This window comes from Populus alba, chromosome 7 (genome assembly GCF_005239225.2).
Source record: "Populus alba chromosome 7, ASM523922v2, whole genome shotgun sequence".
Taxonomy (NCBI): domain Eukaryota; kingdom Viridiplantae; phylum Streptophyta; class Magnoliopsida; order Malpighiales; family Salicaceae; genus Populus; species Populus alba.
In genome coordinates, this window is record NC_133290.1 from 8241701 (window position 1) to 8261221 (window position 19521).

General features: G+C 35.0%; 2 protein-coding genes across 3 annotated transcripts; both read right to left on the reverse strand.

Annotated features, from left to right (window-relative positions):
* Positions 1-1472: 1472 nt before the first annotated feature.
* On the reverse strand, positions 1473-4887 carry LOC118030554 (rac-like GTP-binding protein RHO1). 2 transcript variants are annotated; one of them, XM_035034705.2, is made up of 8 exons: positions 4538-4887; positions 4143-4388; positions 3425-3512; positions 3204-3313; positions 3029-3092; positions 2205-2269; positions 2008-2073; positions 1473-1937 (listed from the first exon to the last, which is right to left on the reverse strand). In XM_035034705.2, exons 2-8 carry the CDS (start codon positions 4239-4241, stop codon positions 1758-1760), a joined length of 672 nt encoding a protein of 223 aa, XP_034890596.1. In that variant the 5' UTR covers positions 4242-4388; positions 4538-4887; the 3' UTR covers positions 1473-1757. The 2 variants fall into 2 exon arrangements, with proteins under 2 accessions (XP_034890596.1, XP_034890598.1); XM_035034707.2 differs by having other exon boundaries at positions 1473-1924; positions 4538-4873.
* On the reverse strand, positions 4306-19286 carry LOC140955817 (uncharacterized). The gene is made up of 9 exons (XM_073410540.1): positions 19193-19286; positions 18495-18718; positions 14168-14824; positions 13879-14128; positions 13273-13704; positions 12567-12825; positions 11942-11996; positions 10954-11563; positions 4306-4388 (listed from the first exon to the last, which is right to left on the reverse strand). Exons 1-9 carry the CDS (start codon positions 19284-19286, stop codon positions 4306-4308), a joined length of 2664 nt encoding a protein of 887 aa, XP_073266641.1.
* Positions 19287-19521: the final 235 nt, after the last annotated feature.

Genomic DNA, 19521 nt, shown 5'->3' on the forward strand with positions numbered 1-19521 from the left:
TGTTATGGAAAATGAACTGGAAAATACTTTCCAGTGTTTGGTTGTGTTATGGAAAATGAACTGGAAAATAATTTATTAATGAATTAAATATTTTTTCAAGTTTATCTAATATATATAAAATATTTAATCACTTACAATTGTCATAACCCAATTTTTGACCTTTTTATTTTATTATTTAAAAAAAAAAGATGATGAAAAATAAAAATAAAATAAATGAAGGATTAATTAAAATTTGGGTTAAGGGCAACATGATTGGAAATTTAAAGATTTAATTAAACTCTTGACTAGTTTAATTAATTAAATCAAGGGTTTAATTGGAAAATTGATTTAATTAAAATTTAGATTATTTTAATTAATGAAATCAAGAGTTTAATTGAAGAATTAATGAGTTTAAGGAATTAATTAAACTTTGATTTAATCAAAAACCCACCGCTTTGCATTTTAATTAACTGCTACAGTGCAATCAAATTATAATTCACTTGCTACAGTGCAAGCGAATTATAATTCACTTGATACAGTGGCAAGTGAATTATATCACTTGCTACAGTGCAAGCGAATTATAATTCACTTGAATTATATCATTGCCTACTGTTGCAAGTGAATTATATCGCTTGCCACTGTAGCAAGTGAAGGCGTGCGCTACGCACGCCGAAAGGAAAGTGTTTTCCTTTTCTAACAGAAGGAAAACACTTTCCTTCGAGCACGTTATTAATTCTAGGTGGATGGAATTCAGTTTCCTTTCATTATTTTCCTTTATCGTCGCCAAACATAGAAAAAGCAGGAAAGTGAATTCCAGGAATTCACTTTCCTGCAATCAAACACGGCCTAGAGTCTGTTTGTGACGAGGAATGGGTGAAAGGGGATGAATTTTATAAATTTCTGTTTGGCACAATGGATGCTAACCCACCCAAGGAAGTACCCTTCTTGCCGGATTGGCTTCCTTTCTCTCTCCCTTCACCTGCCTGTGGATAGCATGTTAACAGCGGTGCATGTTTTAGTTCCCAGAGACACGGTCCTAAAGGATTGTCCCATCACTTCATCGCCTTGCTCAAAGAGGACCGCATCATGCAATTTAAGCTCGGCACAATGTTGAAATCCAAAAAAATTCGGCATCTCAGAAAGGGGAAAACAAAGAATGAAAAAGCAGCATCTTGTGACCTGCAACAACTTACGGAACAGATGAAATTGGAAAGCTATTAGCACTCAAGGTAGCGGGGCTAATAAACTGGAGTCCCAACCCATTTCATACCTCTATAACAAATCTGAAACGGCTCGCTGCTATCACCAGCCACCATGAACTAACAACCAAATCATTCAATGCTATTACCTCGGTGGCCCTACTTATTTTCTTCCTTTCACTGTTACTCTAGGATATTTCTAATTATCATTCAACATCAAGGCAAAAAATTATGGGAGTTTAGGAACATTGCTGATGTGGGATGAAAGTGAAAGAGTTCTCAGAAACAAGAAAGTAAAAATAAACCAAAGCAAGATTAGTGGCACAACATAACCAAACTCTTGAAACTGATACAAGTTTTTGATAGAATTCATGCACGGCTACGTTGTGTTCCTAATGGGATGTTCCAGTCTATTAATACATAAAACATATCAAAACCAAGAGGAATGAATAGGAGGTGGGCAATCATGCAATGCAATTCAACTATTAGAGATCCATAATAATTCAAAAAACCAATATCAAACCACCTCACGCTTCGTAGATCCTCATTACTGTCTGGAAAGACATTAAATTAAGCTTCTTAGAGAGCAATGGAAGAGAGGAAAGGAACATGGGTAACACAAAGGCTCCTCACACCTGTTACAATCACAATACAGAACAGGCCTTTTGTGCTTTGCTCTTCTTTTTCTTTTGCTTGGGTGGTTGAAGGACGACTCTGATGGCTGCATCGAAAACTGCCTTCACATTCTGCATGAACAAGCTAACAACTGAATTTATAAGCCCAAAAAGCTTTCAATGCAGAAGAGAATGTCTTTGTAAAATATTCATACCTGCTGTGTTTTCGAACTGCATTCAATGTAGGCAGGTGCACCAATCAGCTTCCTCAGCTCCTCTCCCTTTTAAATATTCAAAGACAACAACATCAATAATTGGGTGATAGGAAGGATTTGCTTAAAAAAATGGAAAAACAACAATTCATGTAAATGCTCAAAATGAGAGAAAACACACAATCAGTCACGAGTTTTACCTGAGCTGTAGTAATAGGAACAGCACCAGGGTGGTCTATGAAGAACTGCTTATCATCCCGAAGATCTAGCTCATTGAAAACCATAAAAAAAGTAAGACTAATTTTAATTTTTAAAAAAAAAAAAACCAACTGATGTATATTTTGGAGAATGTCCCATGAAAATGAAAATCACAAATTGAAGTTAGAATACCTTATGATGAGTCACAAATTAATGATACACATGTGAAAGGAAATACAGGCGCATAATGAAAGAATGAAAGCCACCAAGAAAGTACTAAAACTATGGGCTATATCTAGCTTTGTTCAGACAAAAAGAATATACCTCTTGACAACTTTTTTTTTTGTTTCCTTAGAAGAGTAACACCCATCAATTTATTCACATTATGCCCATTAAATACTCATCGAAAGTTTTTCACAAAATCAAGCTGCAAACATTGATCATGAAGAAAATTGCATAAAGCAGAACTTTAAGTATCACTCATCCCACAAAAAGAAAAAGGATAAATTATAAAAGAGCAGGTCAAAAGAAAATCCTTTTCCATAACAAATTACTAATCACATGTTGCTGCAGACAACACTAGTTACATATCGACTAATGAACTTGCTGAACAGCAACTGAAAAAAGTATTACATGCAACCATGCACAATAGAAAATAAAGACTTCTATTAACAATACTCGAGCAACTTTAATGTAAAAAATTCTCGGGCAAATTAAAATTGAGCACAAAAAGCAGTTGAGCAAACAAGCTCATATGCATAATCATCAAACACTAAAAATGCTTACAAACACATCTATCTAATTCCATGTATAAACGAAAATTTACCAAGTTTTGTGCCGACGAGAACTATTGGGACACCAGGTGCATAATGCTTCAGCTCTGGAATCCACTGGAAAAGAAGTCAAGTGATAACTCATCAGCATGTTCTATTTTTTAATATAGGAATAGTTTGTCTAGGATTGAAACAAAAGACAGCATTTCATGCAATCTAATTTCCAACCTTTTTAGAAACATTTTCATAACTGGCCTTGCTAATGAGAGAGAATGCCAGTATGAAAACATCTGCCCCACGGTAACTCAATGGTCTTAATCTATTATAATCCTCTTGCCCTGTTTCAATAAAAAATAAAGTCAGATCCATGCAGAATCACACATCCAAAATAAAATATAGAAGTAAATAACACACAAAAAAAAAATATATAAAGTTCTATGTAGAATTACCAGCTGTATCCCACAACCCCAGATTGACAGTAGCACCATTCACGACCACATTTGCGCTGAAATTGTCAAAAACTGTAGGCACATAATCCTGTTTATCACAACAATGCAATAAAATAAGGCAATGGTATTACACTCTCTTGTAAAGGATTTGATTAAATCCCATGAAAATATGAACAAAATAAAAGAATTTTTTGCTGCGTGAAATGTAAAGGAAAAAAAGAAAACAATAATTTGGATAAGTAACGGCATTTCTTATTGAAAAACTAAAACTTCCATTATAATAATGTCAAGCCAGGCCAAACTAATAAATAGAAGCAAAATTCAGCTTTGATCAATCCATAATTGGGAGCAAAACAGAAACTCGACAACAATCTTAACCTCCCTTGATTATTTATCAGCAAAATGAATCGAAACATTACCAAATCATGCAAACATGTCCAGAAAGGACCTACCCTTGAATTACCACCCTACCAAATCATAAATAAAATGACATACATACTCGACATAGAATCTCAAAATGGAAATTAAATAGAGCCCAACTCAAGTTCCACCAAAATTCAGAAAACCACATCCCAAATTAAAAAACATTTATAATGAAAATATAAACAAAAGGAAACCCATTATCATTTCCACCAAAACTCAAGAACCCATATCCCAATTTCCCAGAAAAACTGAAAAGCGAAAGTACAAAAGAGTCAGGAAATTGAGATTGAATTACCGTAGGGAAGGTGTTGCTGGTGTAAGAGATCAAGAGACAAGTTTTACCAACAGCTCCATCTCCTACTGTCACACACTTTATAAACCTTGATGCACTCATTTCTCTTTCTTTTCGATTGATTACGCAAAAACTTTAAAATATCTTTAAAAGAGAAACAAAAGCCTCAGATCTTCACCTCCTGAGGACAAAACACCCTCCTCCTCCTGATCACACACATAAATCCCAACAACTCCACGCCATCATCATCTGTTCATTAAAAAAAACAAAAAGAAGCCCAAAAACAAAAGAAAAATAATCAAGAAACGTACAAGAAGAAGAAGAAGAAATTAAGAGACCAAAAGAGCTTTTTTTTTTTTTTTTTGCTCTATTTTGTTAAAGTTTTGATGACAGATTACCAAAAGAGAAGGGGAGAAAGAGGAGGGGGGGAAAAGAGTGATAAGAGTAGGAATGTTTAGCTGGCCGTGAAATTATGCAGTTGAAGCGTTCGTTTGTTGAGAAAGTGAGTAGGAATGGATAGATAACCAAAATCTTCGCCAAGTCAACAAACACTAAAACAAAACAAACCTCTCCTCCACTCTCTCCGATTCTCTTGTGTTTTACTTTCTTATTTTAGAGAAATAGGCAATAAAAAACGGAGCATGGGTTGTGTTGGATTGCGGACTCTCCACCTATCCTCCTCCTCGAACACCTGTTCGGTACTTGGGAAACAAATAGATTTGTACATCACAACTTTACTTGTTATATCATATCACTCTAAATTAAATTCAACAATTTTTTGGTTCTTATGTAAAGTATTCATTAACTATGTTCAATTAATTATATTTCTTTACTTATCTTAAGTGTTTGCCGAGATATAAAATGTGGTCCATCTCTCAAAAAAGAAGTAATGTTCAGGACATCTATTTCTAAGAGAGAAAAAAAATGCATAGCTATAGATTCACCTCAAAAATATTTTTTTTAAAAAAACAAAACAACATTATTTTGATAAAAAAAAATAAGAATAAATAAAAAGTTAACTCGGATTTTTTATTATATTAATCAAGTTTTTTTTTGTTTTTTTTTTAACTCGGATTAGTCCAAACTTAAGATGAATTGAGTTTCAAGTTGATCCAACGAACCGAAATTTTAAAATAATGAGTACAACTAATAGAAATATTTTCCATAAAACTTTATTGGATAAATTTCAAAAACTCTCTCTAATATATTATAAAACTACATGAACTATTTAAATAATAAAAAAGTTTTTTATATTTACATGCAATTGAAAAAAATATATTTTTATTCATAATATCCTTAATATTTTTAAAATCACCGCCTTTAATAATAAAAAATTAAAAATTAAAATCATTTTGGATATAAAAGAACTTGTAATTCATTCAAGTCTTTAGATAGTTATTATAATATACCCAAAGCTATATATATATTGATTGTTGAAATATCACTCTAAAATAAAATGGTGAAATATATTTGATTAGTACTTAAAAGTGCATGTTTATCAAGATTTTATATCATCATTTTGCACTTAAAGTATCAATAATTCCTTAACTAAAGCATATTTTATAATAACAAGTCTGATACTATAAAATACCTTAATATATGGTAAATGTTCATCTTAAATGCAGACCTATCACATAAATCAAAGGATTAATTGATGAATTCAACTACTGAAATTATGAAGATAAAGAGAGGGTGAATGACACGACCAAAAGCTTGATGTCTTTTCCCAAGTGCAGGAGTGTCAAAGTAATAAATAACCCAGCAAGACCGGGGTCGAACCACAGAGAGGTTAATTGTATAAATTATAAATAACAACACAATAATAACAACAATAACAATAATAATAACAATAATAGTACTAGTAATAGTAATAATAATAATAATACTCAGTACGTGGCGTTGTTATACCTGAGAATGATCTAAAAGATCAGGTCACAGGTTTCCAGCCTATATACTGAGTTTATGAACAGATAATAATAATAATAATAATAATAATAATAATAATAACAACAACAACAACAACAATAATAAAGAAGAGAAGGAAGAAATTAATGAGAACTTTGAGTTGAAAGATTAATGTAAGGATTAAACAACGATAAAAATAAATGTCAAGGTTAGAGGATCCACTAATGGTACTTCAAACAAGTATAGTATAAACTCTTATTACTCAATTGGAAACCACACATAAAGGAGGTTCCAATCAGATTATAAATTGTTAACATGATTACATTAGTTATCTTATTCGAATAAAGCTAATACTTGTAAATGTTGGCAGGCATTCATGATTATAACTTATGTTAACAACAAATCAAGTCCCTTTCATAGCTCAGGTGTCGGTTATACCATACAGTATGGGCTATGAAAGTACCAAGTATTTGTTGTACCAAGTGTTATACAACATAAATCTAGATTAACCATTTAACAAGCAAAGTATTAAAAGTGAACAAGATAACAAATATAAAACATGTTAGTATCCAACGTTAAGGTCCATGTTAAGTTTATATTATACTTATTCTTACACCATTAGTGTACCCTTTTCACCTTGACATAATTAACTTAGCTAAACATAATGAAAGAAAGAAACATAAATGAACAAGATAAGAACATAAATGAGAAAGAAGTTAACTAAGTAAAAGAAAGGAAAAGAAGTGCATAAACTTGATATTAATGAAAGCAAAACATAAGCAATACAAAGAGAGAAAGCAAGAGCATGATCTTGATCTGGAAACCAAGATGCCTCAATACATGGTAAGTGCCTCCTTTTATAGGCCAAAATTTGGAACTATTGATTTGTTGACTAATTGATGAGTGGGTGGCCACATCTTGACTTGATAACAATCCTTATCTTCTTGTCTGAACAAGACGTCATTGCTAACATCATAATTTGCCCAGAATCCTCAGGAATGTTCTAGGAAATTGTCTCAGCTTTCCAACAAAAAAAAGATGAGGTCATTTGGACTTCTAGAACTCAAGATATGGGCTGAACACTAAATAGTGTCTGGGCTGCAGGACAGCTTCGGACTTCTTCGTTGTTCCTTCAATTTGGACTTCAAAACGACCTTTTTAGATCTTGGGCTCCTCATGAAAGTTGTAGGCCTTTGTCTTACCTTTCCATCCATATAAAATGGACCTAAATCCGAGATCTAGAGCTCCAGATATGATCCAATTACCGAGCAATGTTCTGGTTTGGACTGCACCGACATCTCTTTTCTAAGTTTGGCCATCTCTTTGTCCTTTAACTTTTAATGCTTAAACTCATCAATCAATCCTTTTATTTATGTGATAGTCCTGCATTTAAAATGAGCATTTACCATAAATTAAGGTATCTTATACTATCAAACTTGTTATTATAAAACATGCTTTCGTTAAGGAGTTATTGATACTTCAAGTGCAAAATGATGATATAAAACCTTGATAAACATGCACTTTTAAGTACTAATCACACCCCCCAACCAGCTTATTACTAGTCCCTAGTAATCTAAAGCGTTAAAACAATTTGCAAGTATCACAAAGCAAGGCATTCATCATTCAACTTCTATTACTCTATCCAGATAAACAAACTCTCATTAAATTTATATTACTGCTTCATACTTCTTAAACAAGATATTAATAAACCTTCTTTTTATGTGCTCAATATATGAAAACATAGATGATGGGGCTTTTGTTGGAAGAAAACAATATTATGTTCAAATGTTTAAGGTGAACTTCCTTGGGTTGGGATTATTATTATTATTACTTTTTTTTCTCTTTTTTTTTTTAATTTTATTTATATACACATACAACTTAAAACATAATGTATCTTTAACCCATGTAACGAGTTTTAGGCTAATGACTCCCAGACCAGTTGGTCTTAGGGCATTAGGTGTTGAGACACCCCTACGAGCTTAACAACTCGGGTTGCAGATACTGATACGTAGATAGTGCAATGTTTGATTCCCTTAAGCTTTTCTCCTTAACCCATGTAACAAGCTTTGGGCCAATAACTCCCAAGTCAGTTGACTTTAGGGTATTAGGTGTTAAAACACCCCTTCGGGCTTAATTGCTTAGGTTAGGGAGGCTACGAAACCAAACTTATCCACGTTTTATTATCATCAATACTATCTTTTTTTTTTCTTTTTTTTTTTTTGAAAATTATATACTATCCTTTTCCCTTAGTTGTTACCTTCAACAAAAGAACATAATTAATGTAATAATCCAATGTGCAACCCACAATCATATGTTAAAGTGTGTGTGTGTGAAAATGAAGGTTTAATACTACTTGTTAAATGAGTATAGGAGCAGAATCAAGTGATAACAATGCGAGAGTTTGTAAACCTGAATATTTCAAGAAGTATTCTAATAGGTCTTGTTATGAATATTGCAAATAACCATTAGAAAGTTTTTACTAAGATGCGTCTCAAGAATAATTCCTCTTTACTCTGTCATCCTAGTAATAACAGTTTTGCCAAATGGTTTTTTTAAAAACAAACACAATTAGTTGGTTAGTTTTTTTTTTTTCTTTTTTTAACTACTACCCTCTCCCCCCAACCAAAACGAGACATTGTCCTCAATGTTCAAAGGTAGAAAGATAGAGTATAGAAGACATCACCTGAAACAGCGAACAATGACAAACCTGAAACACACTTAAACAAATATAAGAAGTAACAAAAAAAATAATATGCTATTAATAACACAAAAGACACAAGGTTTCACAAATGAAGACTCAAATCTAATCTAAGCTTTTTACGGCTTTCCTTAGCTGACCAATCTAGGCGACTCATGCAAGGATCAATGACAGGGATGAAAGATTGTAGTTGGTCAATCAATTGTTCAGCAGTAGTAGCAGAGATTATGATTTGTCGTGCCGAAGATGTTAGAAATTCCTGTTCCACAGCTTGATCAAGGAAAGATAGCAACTTATCATAAAAACCATTAACATTTAACAAACCTATAGGTTTATGGTGAATGTGCAGTTGGGCCCAAGATGAAATATGAAAGATATCTTCCAATGTCGCATTACAAGTAAGGCAATGAAGGCATCAGCATGGTTAAACATGGTATTCAGTCGGTCAGACATTGTTGGGACCTGTAGTTCCTCTCCAATTGTTTTTCCAATGATGTCCCCATTTGCTAAAGCTTTGGGGACAACCCCCAAAACTTGACTACCTCCCAAAAATGCAGCCATTGATACTCCTCCCATTAACCCAAGGCTACCTCCCCCATATACTAAATGAATCTTTCTCTCAGCTAGTACCCGACCAAGATGATTTGCTGATTCTAAAAACTCTTTTTCTTTCCCAGGACTAGATCCACCGAAAACACAAATATTTTTTATGTGATGACTTGAGGAACCTGCCATTTCTACACACTTCTATATTTGATGAATGTATGGGATGAGTAGAAATGAAGGGAAGGAAGAGAAGAATTTATAAATGAAAAAGTGAAAATGCAATCATACCACCTACATGTAGGCCAGCTGTAGTCTCACACTCTCTCTCTTTATTTATTTATTTTGACAAAGCCTGTATGTACAGGTAGTTGTGATTGTGGCTCACATCTTCCCTTAGTTTTACGTCCAAGAACGGCTTAAACGCCCTTTATGGGTCAGGGATAGGCTTCCCATCCAGTTTTCTTAAAAACTAGCAAACAGGGTCTTTTTTAGTCAGATTCCCAAGACTAAGTCGATCATGTTCTTTATGGAATTGTGGCCATAAATCATGAATTACACGATGCACATCTCCACTAGGATGCGTCTCAAGGGTCAACAAAAGATTATCTAAAGACCCCTTACTCAGGCCATCCTTAATGAATTGTATTTTATCTTCACGGTTTACAGATACCATTCCTAAAGAACGACATGTCGCATTACAAGTCCATCTGGCACATCTGTGACAGACTTTCAGTCGTTTTGCACGACGTTTCTTTGCAAAAGTGCTTTTACCTGTTCCAGGCATGTGTGAAATGAAAGAATTAGAGGACTCACCTGATAATCGGACCTTTGCTTCAATTAGCCAGCGAATATCTTCAGGAATTCCATGATTCATTAACAAACTCAATCTTTCACACCTAGCACGGTAAATTTTTGTAATCGCATTCTGAGGCAGAGCGGGAAAATACTTTTTCAATTTTTCAAGAGTGGTGTCCATTTTCAAATGAGAATTGGATGCGAGATTCAAAGAAAGAAGAAAGAGCAGAGAATTGCACAATTATATACACAGATATCAGTTATCATGGGAAACTGAAAGAACCGACTTAAGAGTCACGGAGTACCGTTATCCGCCATTTGACCGGGGTGAGAGAAACTAGCAAAACAAAAGATACACCTAAACAAACACAAAACAATGTGAGAAAAAGAATCAATCTTTATATACAGGATCACTCAATTCAATAGAGTCATTTTCAACTGAAAAATTGTCAAAATAAACTTTCAATCGATGCCCATTTACCTTGAAAACATTGCCATTCTTTGGATTCTCGATATCACAGGCCCCATATGGATACACATGTTTCACAATAAAAGGACCGCTCCATCTTGATCTTAGTTTTCCAGGAAATAAATGGAGTCGAGAATTATAAAGCAAGACTTTTTGACCAATATTGAATGTTTTTCTCAGTATTTTCTTGTCATGAAACTCTTTGATTCTTGCTTTATGAATTCTTGAATTGTCATATGCATCATTTCTAATTTCCTTAAGCTCATTTATTTGCAATTTTCGCAGCTGACTAGCATCATCAATGTTTGAATTGAAAGCTTTAATAGCCCAATAAGCTTTATGTTCAATTTCCACAGGCAAATGACAAGGTTTTCCATAGACTAGTCTATAAGGTGACATACCTAATGATGTTTTATATGCAATTCGATAAGCCCAAAGTGCATCATTAAGTCTTAAAGACCAGTCTTTCCGATTAGGGTTCACCGTTTTCTCCAAGATCTGTTTGATCTCCCTATTAGCAAGCTCTACTTGTCCACTTGTCTGAGGGTGATAAGGGGTGGCAACTTTGTGTGTGATTCCATATTTCTTCATTAAAGAAGCAAATGGCTTGTTGCAGAAATGTGTTCCACCGTCACTTATTATGGCTCGAGGAATTCCAAATCGACTCAAAATATTGTCTTTCAAAAACTTTATCACTGTTTTGTGATCATTGTTTCGACTTGGAATTGCCTCTATCCATTTTGAAACATAATATACTGCGACCAATATGTACACGAAACCAATTGATGGAGGAAATGGACCCATGAAATCTATACCCCAACAATCAAAGATCTCAATGACAAGAATAGGATTTAAAGGCATCATGTGACGTTTTGAAATAGATCCCAACTTTTGACAATTTTCACAAGTCTTGCAGAATGCATGTGAGTCTTTGAACATGGTGGGCCAATAAAATCCACTTTGTAAGATTTTTGCAGTTGTCTTTCTTGATGAGAAATGACCCCCACATGCCTCAGAATAACAAAATTTAATGACACTACTTACCTCATTGTCAGGAATGCATCTTCGAAATATTTGATCAGGACAATATTTGAATAAATAAGGGTCATCCCAATAAAAGTTCTTCACTTCGTTCAAGAACTTTCTTTTGTCTTGGGTACTCCAATGAGCTGGCAATTGTCCTGAAACAAGAAAATTAACAATATTAGCAAACCAAGGCATCGTAGAAACGGAAAATAAAGATTCATCGGGAAAGTAGTCATCGATTGGTGTGATGTCAGATTTCGAATCTGTTGTCAATCTTGACAAATGATCTGCAACAACATTTTCGGTGCCTTTCTTATCTTTGATTGTGATATCAAATTCTTGAAGTAACAAAATCCACCGCACCAATCTAGCCTTAGAATCTTTCTTAGAAAGAAGATATTTTAATGCTGCATGATCACTAAAAACAACAACAGGTGAGCCAACAAGATAAGATCTGAACTTGTCACATGCAAATACTACTGCAAGTAATTCTTTTTCAGTGGTAGTGTAATTCATTTGAGCACTATTTAAAGTTTTACTTGCATAGTAAATCACATAAGGTTTCTTATCCTTTCTTTGTCCCAAGACAGCACCTACGACATAATCACTAGCGTCACACATTATTTCAAAAGGTAATGACCAATCAGGAGGTTGAATGACAGGAGCAGAAGTAAGCAAGTTTTTAAGTTTAACAAAGGCTTCTTCACAACGTTCAGTCCATTCAAAAATATTATCCTTTGTTAGAAGGTTACTCAAGGGCTTAGATATTACACTAAAATCTTTGATGAACCTTCTGTAAAAACCAGAATGTCCTAAGAATGATCTAACATCTTTAACAGATTTTGGTGTTGGTAAGTTGGCAATTAACTCGATTTTAGATTTGTCAACCTCAATTCCTTTCGATGAAACAATGTGACCAAGTACAATGCCGTTTGTTACCATAAAGTGACTTTTTTCCCAATTCAGTACAAGATTCTTCTCTTCACACCTACTCAAAACCTTTTCTAAGTTAGTCAAACAATCATCAAGTGAATCACCAAAAACAGAAAAATCATCCATAAAAATTTCAAGAAAACGTTCAACCATATCACTGAATATGCTAAGCATGCATCTTTGAAACGTGGCTGGTGCATTACATAATCCAAAAGGCATCCTTCGATATGCAAAAGTACCAAATGGACATGTGAAAGTAGTCTTCTCTTGATCTTCCAATGCAATTTCAATTTGATTGTAACCTGAATAGCCATCTAGGAAACAATAAAATTCATGACCTGCAACTCTTTCTAGGATTTGGTCCATGAAAAGTAAAGGGAAATGATCTTTTCTAGTCATTGAATTAAGTTTCCTATAGTCAATGCACATGCGTCAACCCGTAACAGTCCTAGTTGGAATTAACTCATTTTTCTCATTCGTTATCACAGTGACTCCAGACTTTTTGGGTACAACTTGGGTAGGACTTACCCATTTGCTGTCAGAAATAGGATAAATGATTCCATTATCTAGAAGCTTAATGACTTCATTTTTCACTACTTCTTTCATATTAGGATTAAGCCTTCGTTGCATTTCTCTAGAAGGTTTAACATTTTCCTCCAAATAAATCCTGTGTGTGCAAATCAAAGGGCTAATTCCTTTTATGTCAGCTATGGTCCATCCTAATGCATTTTTGTGCATTTTTAGAGTCTGTAATAACTTACCTTCTTGATGCTCATTAAGTTTGGAAGAGATTATTACCGGAAAAGTTTCATTTTCTCCCAAAAATGAGTATTTGAGATTAAATGGTAACAGCTTCAATTCAGGTTTTGGTGGTTGAACACTTGAAGGTATGGGCTCAATTGATCGTGGTGGCAATTCTTCAATTTGTGGCCTCCAATTGCATGCCTTTGATTCCTGAAAGTAGACCATTTGCAAATCATCAGATTCATCAATCTCAGTTTCAATAGAAGTGGTTTGAAATTGATAATGAACTAATTTTTCAATAAAATCCACTTCCTGTAAATCATTATCATCTCCAGGTTGCTTGTAAATGTTGAAAATATTAATCTCCAATGTCATGTTTCCAAATGATAGCTTCATCAGTCCATTCCTACAATTAATCAATGCATTAGAAGTGGCAAGAAATGGACGTCCTAAAATGACAGGAATTGAATTACATGCTTCAACAGGTTGTGTATCCAAGACAACAAAATCTACAGGGTAAATGAATTTATCAACTTGTACTAACACATCCTCAACTATTCCTCTAGGAACTTTTATAGATCTATCAGCAAGTAAAAGAGTTACAGAGGTTGGTTTTAACTCACCTAGATTGAGACTCTGAAAAACTGAATATGGAAGTAAATTCACACTAGCTCCAAAATCAAGTAAGGCTCTTTCAATTTTATGTTCTCCAATAAAGCAAGAAATTGTAGGACAACCAGGGTCTTTATATTTCAAAGCATTATTGTTCTGAAGAATGGCACTTACTTGTTCGGCTAAAAAGGCTTTCTTTTTCACATTCATTTTTCTCTTCACAGTGCACAGATGTTTCAAAAATTTAGCATAGGAAGGAACCTATTTAATAGCATCCAACAAAGGTATATTGATCCTTACCTGTTTGAAAATTTCAAAGATTTCAGAGTTGTGATTGACTTTTCTTTGTTTGGTCATGACATGAGGAAATGGAAGTGCTAGCGGGGAATCAGGCTTCTCTTTGCAATGTTCAGGTTCAACCCCTTCCTTACCCTTAGAGATAGACTCATCATCTTTCTCACAAGGTTCAAGAATAGGTTTTTCAATAACCTTACCACTACGAAGAGTGATGATTGATTTGACTTGATCCATGTGTTGGCTTCCAGAACCACTTGCATTTGCATTGTATTGCCCCTTTGGATTTTGCTGTGGTTGAGAAGGAAACTTACCTTTCTCTTGGAAACTGAGAGCAGTTGTTAATTTTGCAAGAGCATCTTTAAAATCTGTCATGCTTTGAGCAAGTTGAGTGTTGATTGTCTCCTGCTTTTCAATGAATGCATGCAATGTTTCCTCAAGATTTCTTCTAGGAGATGGAGCATAAGGAGGTGCATATCCATGAGAATTTTGAAAATTATAGTGTGCTTGAAACGGTGGCTGTGAAGTTTGTGCATTATTATTGTCACTCTTCCAACTGAAATTTGGGTGATTTCTCCAACCAGGATTGTATGTTTGCGAGTATGGGTTATGGTTGGGCCTTTGGAAATTATTTAAAGCATGGGCTTGTTCATGGAGGCATTCCTTAAAAGAAGGCAAAGTTGGACAATCATTGTGATACGGTTCAGCCATGTGATACGACCCAAGTAAGGTCAGATTCGGATTTTGGCGTAAAAAGCGCAACAATCCAGGTTTACGGCAACAGTCATAATTCTCAATCCGACCGTTGTATCAGTTGGATGATGCGAACCTCGTGATCACGTGGTCACGCAACCCACAATCAAGATTGAGATCTGATCCCGGAAAGCCGAAATAGGTCTGATATGAGTGCGACACAATGGAAACCTGCCCCAAGGCACCAACACTATTGGAATGAGTAGAATGACGCCACGAAGCCAGTTAATCTTCGATAAGTCAGATTCAGTTCGTTCAAGAACTGAAGAATGCAAGAATCACTCTCACACGTTAAAACTGAAAATTTCAGAATAATAATCATCAAAGCTCCCGAAATTGTGGCTTACATGAGTTTAAATAGTTCTTGAAAAGTTAACCCTAATGGACCCCTTATGTGGACTTATATGAGGTCCACTCAAAACTGGCCCAAAACCCTAAACTGAAAAGCCCATAACCTGATCCAAACAAGCCTTGGACCCTAGCTCAAAACAAAGTTTTAATTAAGCCCAAACATTAAAGAAAATAATAAAAATATGTAACTTGTCATTAAATACCACCACCCTTCTTTCCTTGTGTAGCTAGGATGAATAAGGAATCCTTATAAGAAAAGGATTCTGAAACATTAATGAATCCTTGCCACACTAGGAGATTATATTGCAACTCATTAAAGATCCTTGTGGAACTAGGAAATTCCCAAAACCAGCTCCCACATCCTTGGAGGAAAAGAATCCTAATCAAATAGGAAGTCCACAAGTCAAATGGAAGTAAATAACAAAATCCGTACAGCCCCTGTTGACCAGTATTGGGGTGCCTTACCGAACTCCGATTGACCTTCAATTTTAACCCAAGGTAGTAAGATATGTCTGGAGAGTCCACATAAAATATTAGCCCGATCCAACGGTCGGATTGAGAATTATGATTGTTGCCGTAAACCTGGATTGTTGCGCTTTTTACGCCAAAATCCGAATCTGACCTTACTTGGGTCGTATCACAGGGCTGAACCGTATCATTCCCTCCCTCTTCAAGAAGATTCGCCCTCGAATCTTAAATAGCATTAATGGTGACTTCAGTAGCCTCTTGTTTAAGCCTTCGGAATCCCCTTATTGCTAACACCTTTCTCCAACAACACTGTATAGAAGTAGTGACTGACAAGAATTTCAAATAAGCACGCCGTACTGACCACTTGCGTACATACTTTTGAATGATAACCACAGCGACTCTCCTTCGTCTTTCATCCTTTTGGCGTTGTACCTCGTTTTCCAATGAAGCTTCAAGATCATAGAATAATCTTCTACACTTATCAACTTCTCGTTCTAGAACCCCCAAACCATGGCTTAGTATTTCGCATCGTTGATCTACAATCCTCCTCTGTTCCCTCTCCCTTAGTGAATACATGACACAGATAGGGGAAAAAAACAAGAAGACGACGACAAGAATAGAGTTTATAGCATGAAGAACATTGATTTTAGACTCGAGAATACAAATCTGACTTTTGTTTGGACCAGAACTTATCGAAAAACAAACTAATGCGAGGGTGATGAAAATGACTCAAACAACAGCCAAATATCAAAATATGATGATAGTATAATGGCAGGAACGAAATCAACAGAAACAAAACAAGTTTTGAAAGATAACACCAAACAGACCCGTTACGACAAAACAAGACCTATTTCGGGAAACCTAAAGAAACCGATATCCAAATGATCTCGAATTTAATTTGTATTATTAAAATACTATGAAATCACTAAAAATCAATTTATAGGTCGTTCTCTTATTTCTAGGTACCCAAACTCCTTGTATGATCAGTTTGCGGCAGAATTGATCCTCCAATTAAAACCTCCAGAAGCCGGAATCAAAATATGCCCAAATTTAATATATGGTGCGATCTCATCCCCAATACACATAATATAAAGTTTCAACTTATTCTAAGGTGTTTTTCTTACGGCTCACTAATAGTAGTGTTTCTGCGGCAGAATTGAACCTCGAATTAAAACCTGAAGCAAACAATATCGAAATATGTCCAAATTTGATATATGTTGCGATCTCACCCCAAATAGACTGAATATGAAGTTTAAATTGATTCCAAGGTGTTTTACCTAGGGTTCACTAAGAGTAGTGTTTTTGCGGCAGAATTGAAACTCGAATTAAAACCTCAAGCAAATAATATCAGAATAAGCCCAACTTTGATATATCATGCGATCCCACCCCCAATAGACTGAATATAAAGTTTAAATTGATTCCGAGGTGGTTTGCTTATGGTTCACCAAGATTTGTGTTTCTGCGGCAAAAATTGAATGATCTTTCAAATTTCAACTAATCACTCTTTTCTCTATTTCTTTCTGATTTTGTTTTCTTTTTAACAAACTGATATGATTAGAGACAGTAACAAGATGAAATATAATTTTTTTTTTTTTTGCTTAGATGACACAGACACGAAGAACAAGAAGATGGATGCAAACACTGAAAAACTTAAGGGACACTAAAAAAAACGAAAATAACAGAATGATATGACCTTGTTTCGGAGCCTAGCTCTGATACCAACTGATGCGAACCTCGTGATCACGTGGTCACGCAACCCACAATCAAGATTGAGATCTGATCCCGAAAAGCCGAAATAGGTCTGATATGAGTGCGACACAATGGAAACCTGCCCCAAGGCACCAACACTATTGGAATGAGTAGAATGACGCCACGAAGCCAGTTAATCTTCGATAAGTCAGATTCAGTTCGTTCAAGAACTGAAGAATGCAAGAATCACTCTCACATGTTAAAACTGAAAATTTCAGAATAATAATCATCAAAGCTCCCGAAATTGTGGCTTACATGAGTTTAAATAGTTCTTGAAAAGTTAACCCTAATGGACCCCTTATGTGGACTTATATGAGGTCCACTCAAAACTGGCCCAAAACCCTAAACTGAAAAGCCCATAACCTGATCCAAACAAGCCTTGGACCCTAGCTCAAAACAAAGTTTTAATTAAGCCCAAACATTAAAGAAAATAATAAAAATAAGTAACTTGTCATTAAATACCACCAGCCCTTCTTTCCTTGTGTAGCTAGGATGAATAAGGAATCCTTATAAGAAAAGGATTCTGAAACATTAATGAATCCTTGCCACACTAGGAGATTATATTGCAACTCATTAAAGATCCTTGTGGAACTAGGAAATTCCCAAAACCAGCTCCCACATCCTTGGAGGAAAAGAATCCTAATCAAATAGGAAGTCCACAAGTCAAATGGAAGTAAATAACAAAATCCGTACAGCCCCTGTTGACCAGTATTGGGGTGCCTTACCGAACTCCGATTGACCTGCAATTTTAACCCAAGGTAGTAAGATATGTCTGGAGAGTCCACATAAAATATTAGCCCGATCCAACGGTCGGATTGAGAATTATGACTGTTGCCGTAAACCTGGATTGTTGCGCGTTTTACGCCAAAATCCGAATCTGACCTTACTTGGGTCGTATCACAGGGCTGAACCGTATCACATTGGTTGCATGCTCATTTGTTTCACAGATTTGACACACAATGTCTTGAACAGATTTTAATTGACCACTCTTTTTCAATTCTAGTGCCTCGACTTTTCTAGCTAAAGATGCAAACTTGGCTTGGAGGTCATGATCTTCCCTAAGGTTGTGCATACCTCCACTAGATGTATGAGGTTGAGTTTTATTTGGTGCCTCATAAGTACCTGTGGTATCCCAATTTTGAGCATTTTCGGCTAGCAAGTCTAGGTACTCCATTGCTTCATTAGGGTCTTTATCTTCAAAGGTTCCATTGCACATCAATTCAACCATTTGCCTATCTCTAGGTGTTAAACCTTCATAAAAATATGAAACCAATCTCCATGTTTCAAAACCATGATGTGGGCAAGTATTAAGCAAATCTCGATACCTATCCCAACATTGGTAAAATGTTTCTCCTGGCTTTTGAGTGAAAGTGATGATTTGTCTTTTGAAAGAGTTTGTTCTGTGAGACGGAAAAAACTTCTTTAAAAATTGTTGTTGCATTTCATCCCAAGCACGAATAGATCCTGGTCTCAAATTTTGTAGCCATGTTTTAGCTTTATCTTTTAATGAAAAAGGAAAAAGCTTTAATCGAATGGTGTTCATGCTACAATTTGAGTCATTATAGGTATTACAGACCTCCTCAAATTCCCTTAAATGCAAGTATGGATTTTCTAGGTCTAAACCATGAAAAGAAGGTAAAAGTTGAATAATGCCTGGCTTAAAATTAAAATGAGATGCATCAGGAGGGAAAACTATGCATGAGGGTGCACTTGTTCTTGTGGGATTCATGTGGTCTCTAAGTGTTCTCATACGGTTATTCTCATTATTCTCATTATGAAGTGATTGATTATCTTTTTCGGCCATATTTTCTGAAAATGATGAGTATACCCTACAAAGTCGACCACTTAATGTACGTGACCAAACTCGCATGCACGTGTAAGAAGAGAATAAAAGGAAGAAAAGAAAAGAGAAGAAAACGAAACAAAAGAACACAAAAGAAACAAAAGTTAAACAAAAGTAATAAATAACCCAGCAAGACCGGGGTCGAACCACAAAGAGGTTAATTGTATAAATTATAAATAACAACACAATAATAACA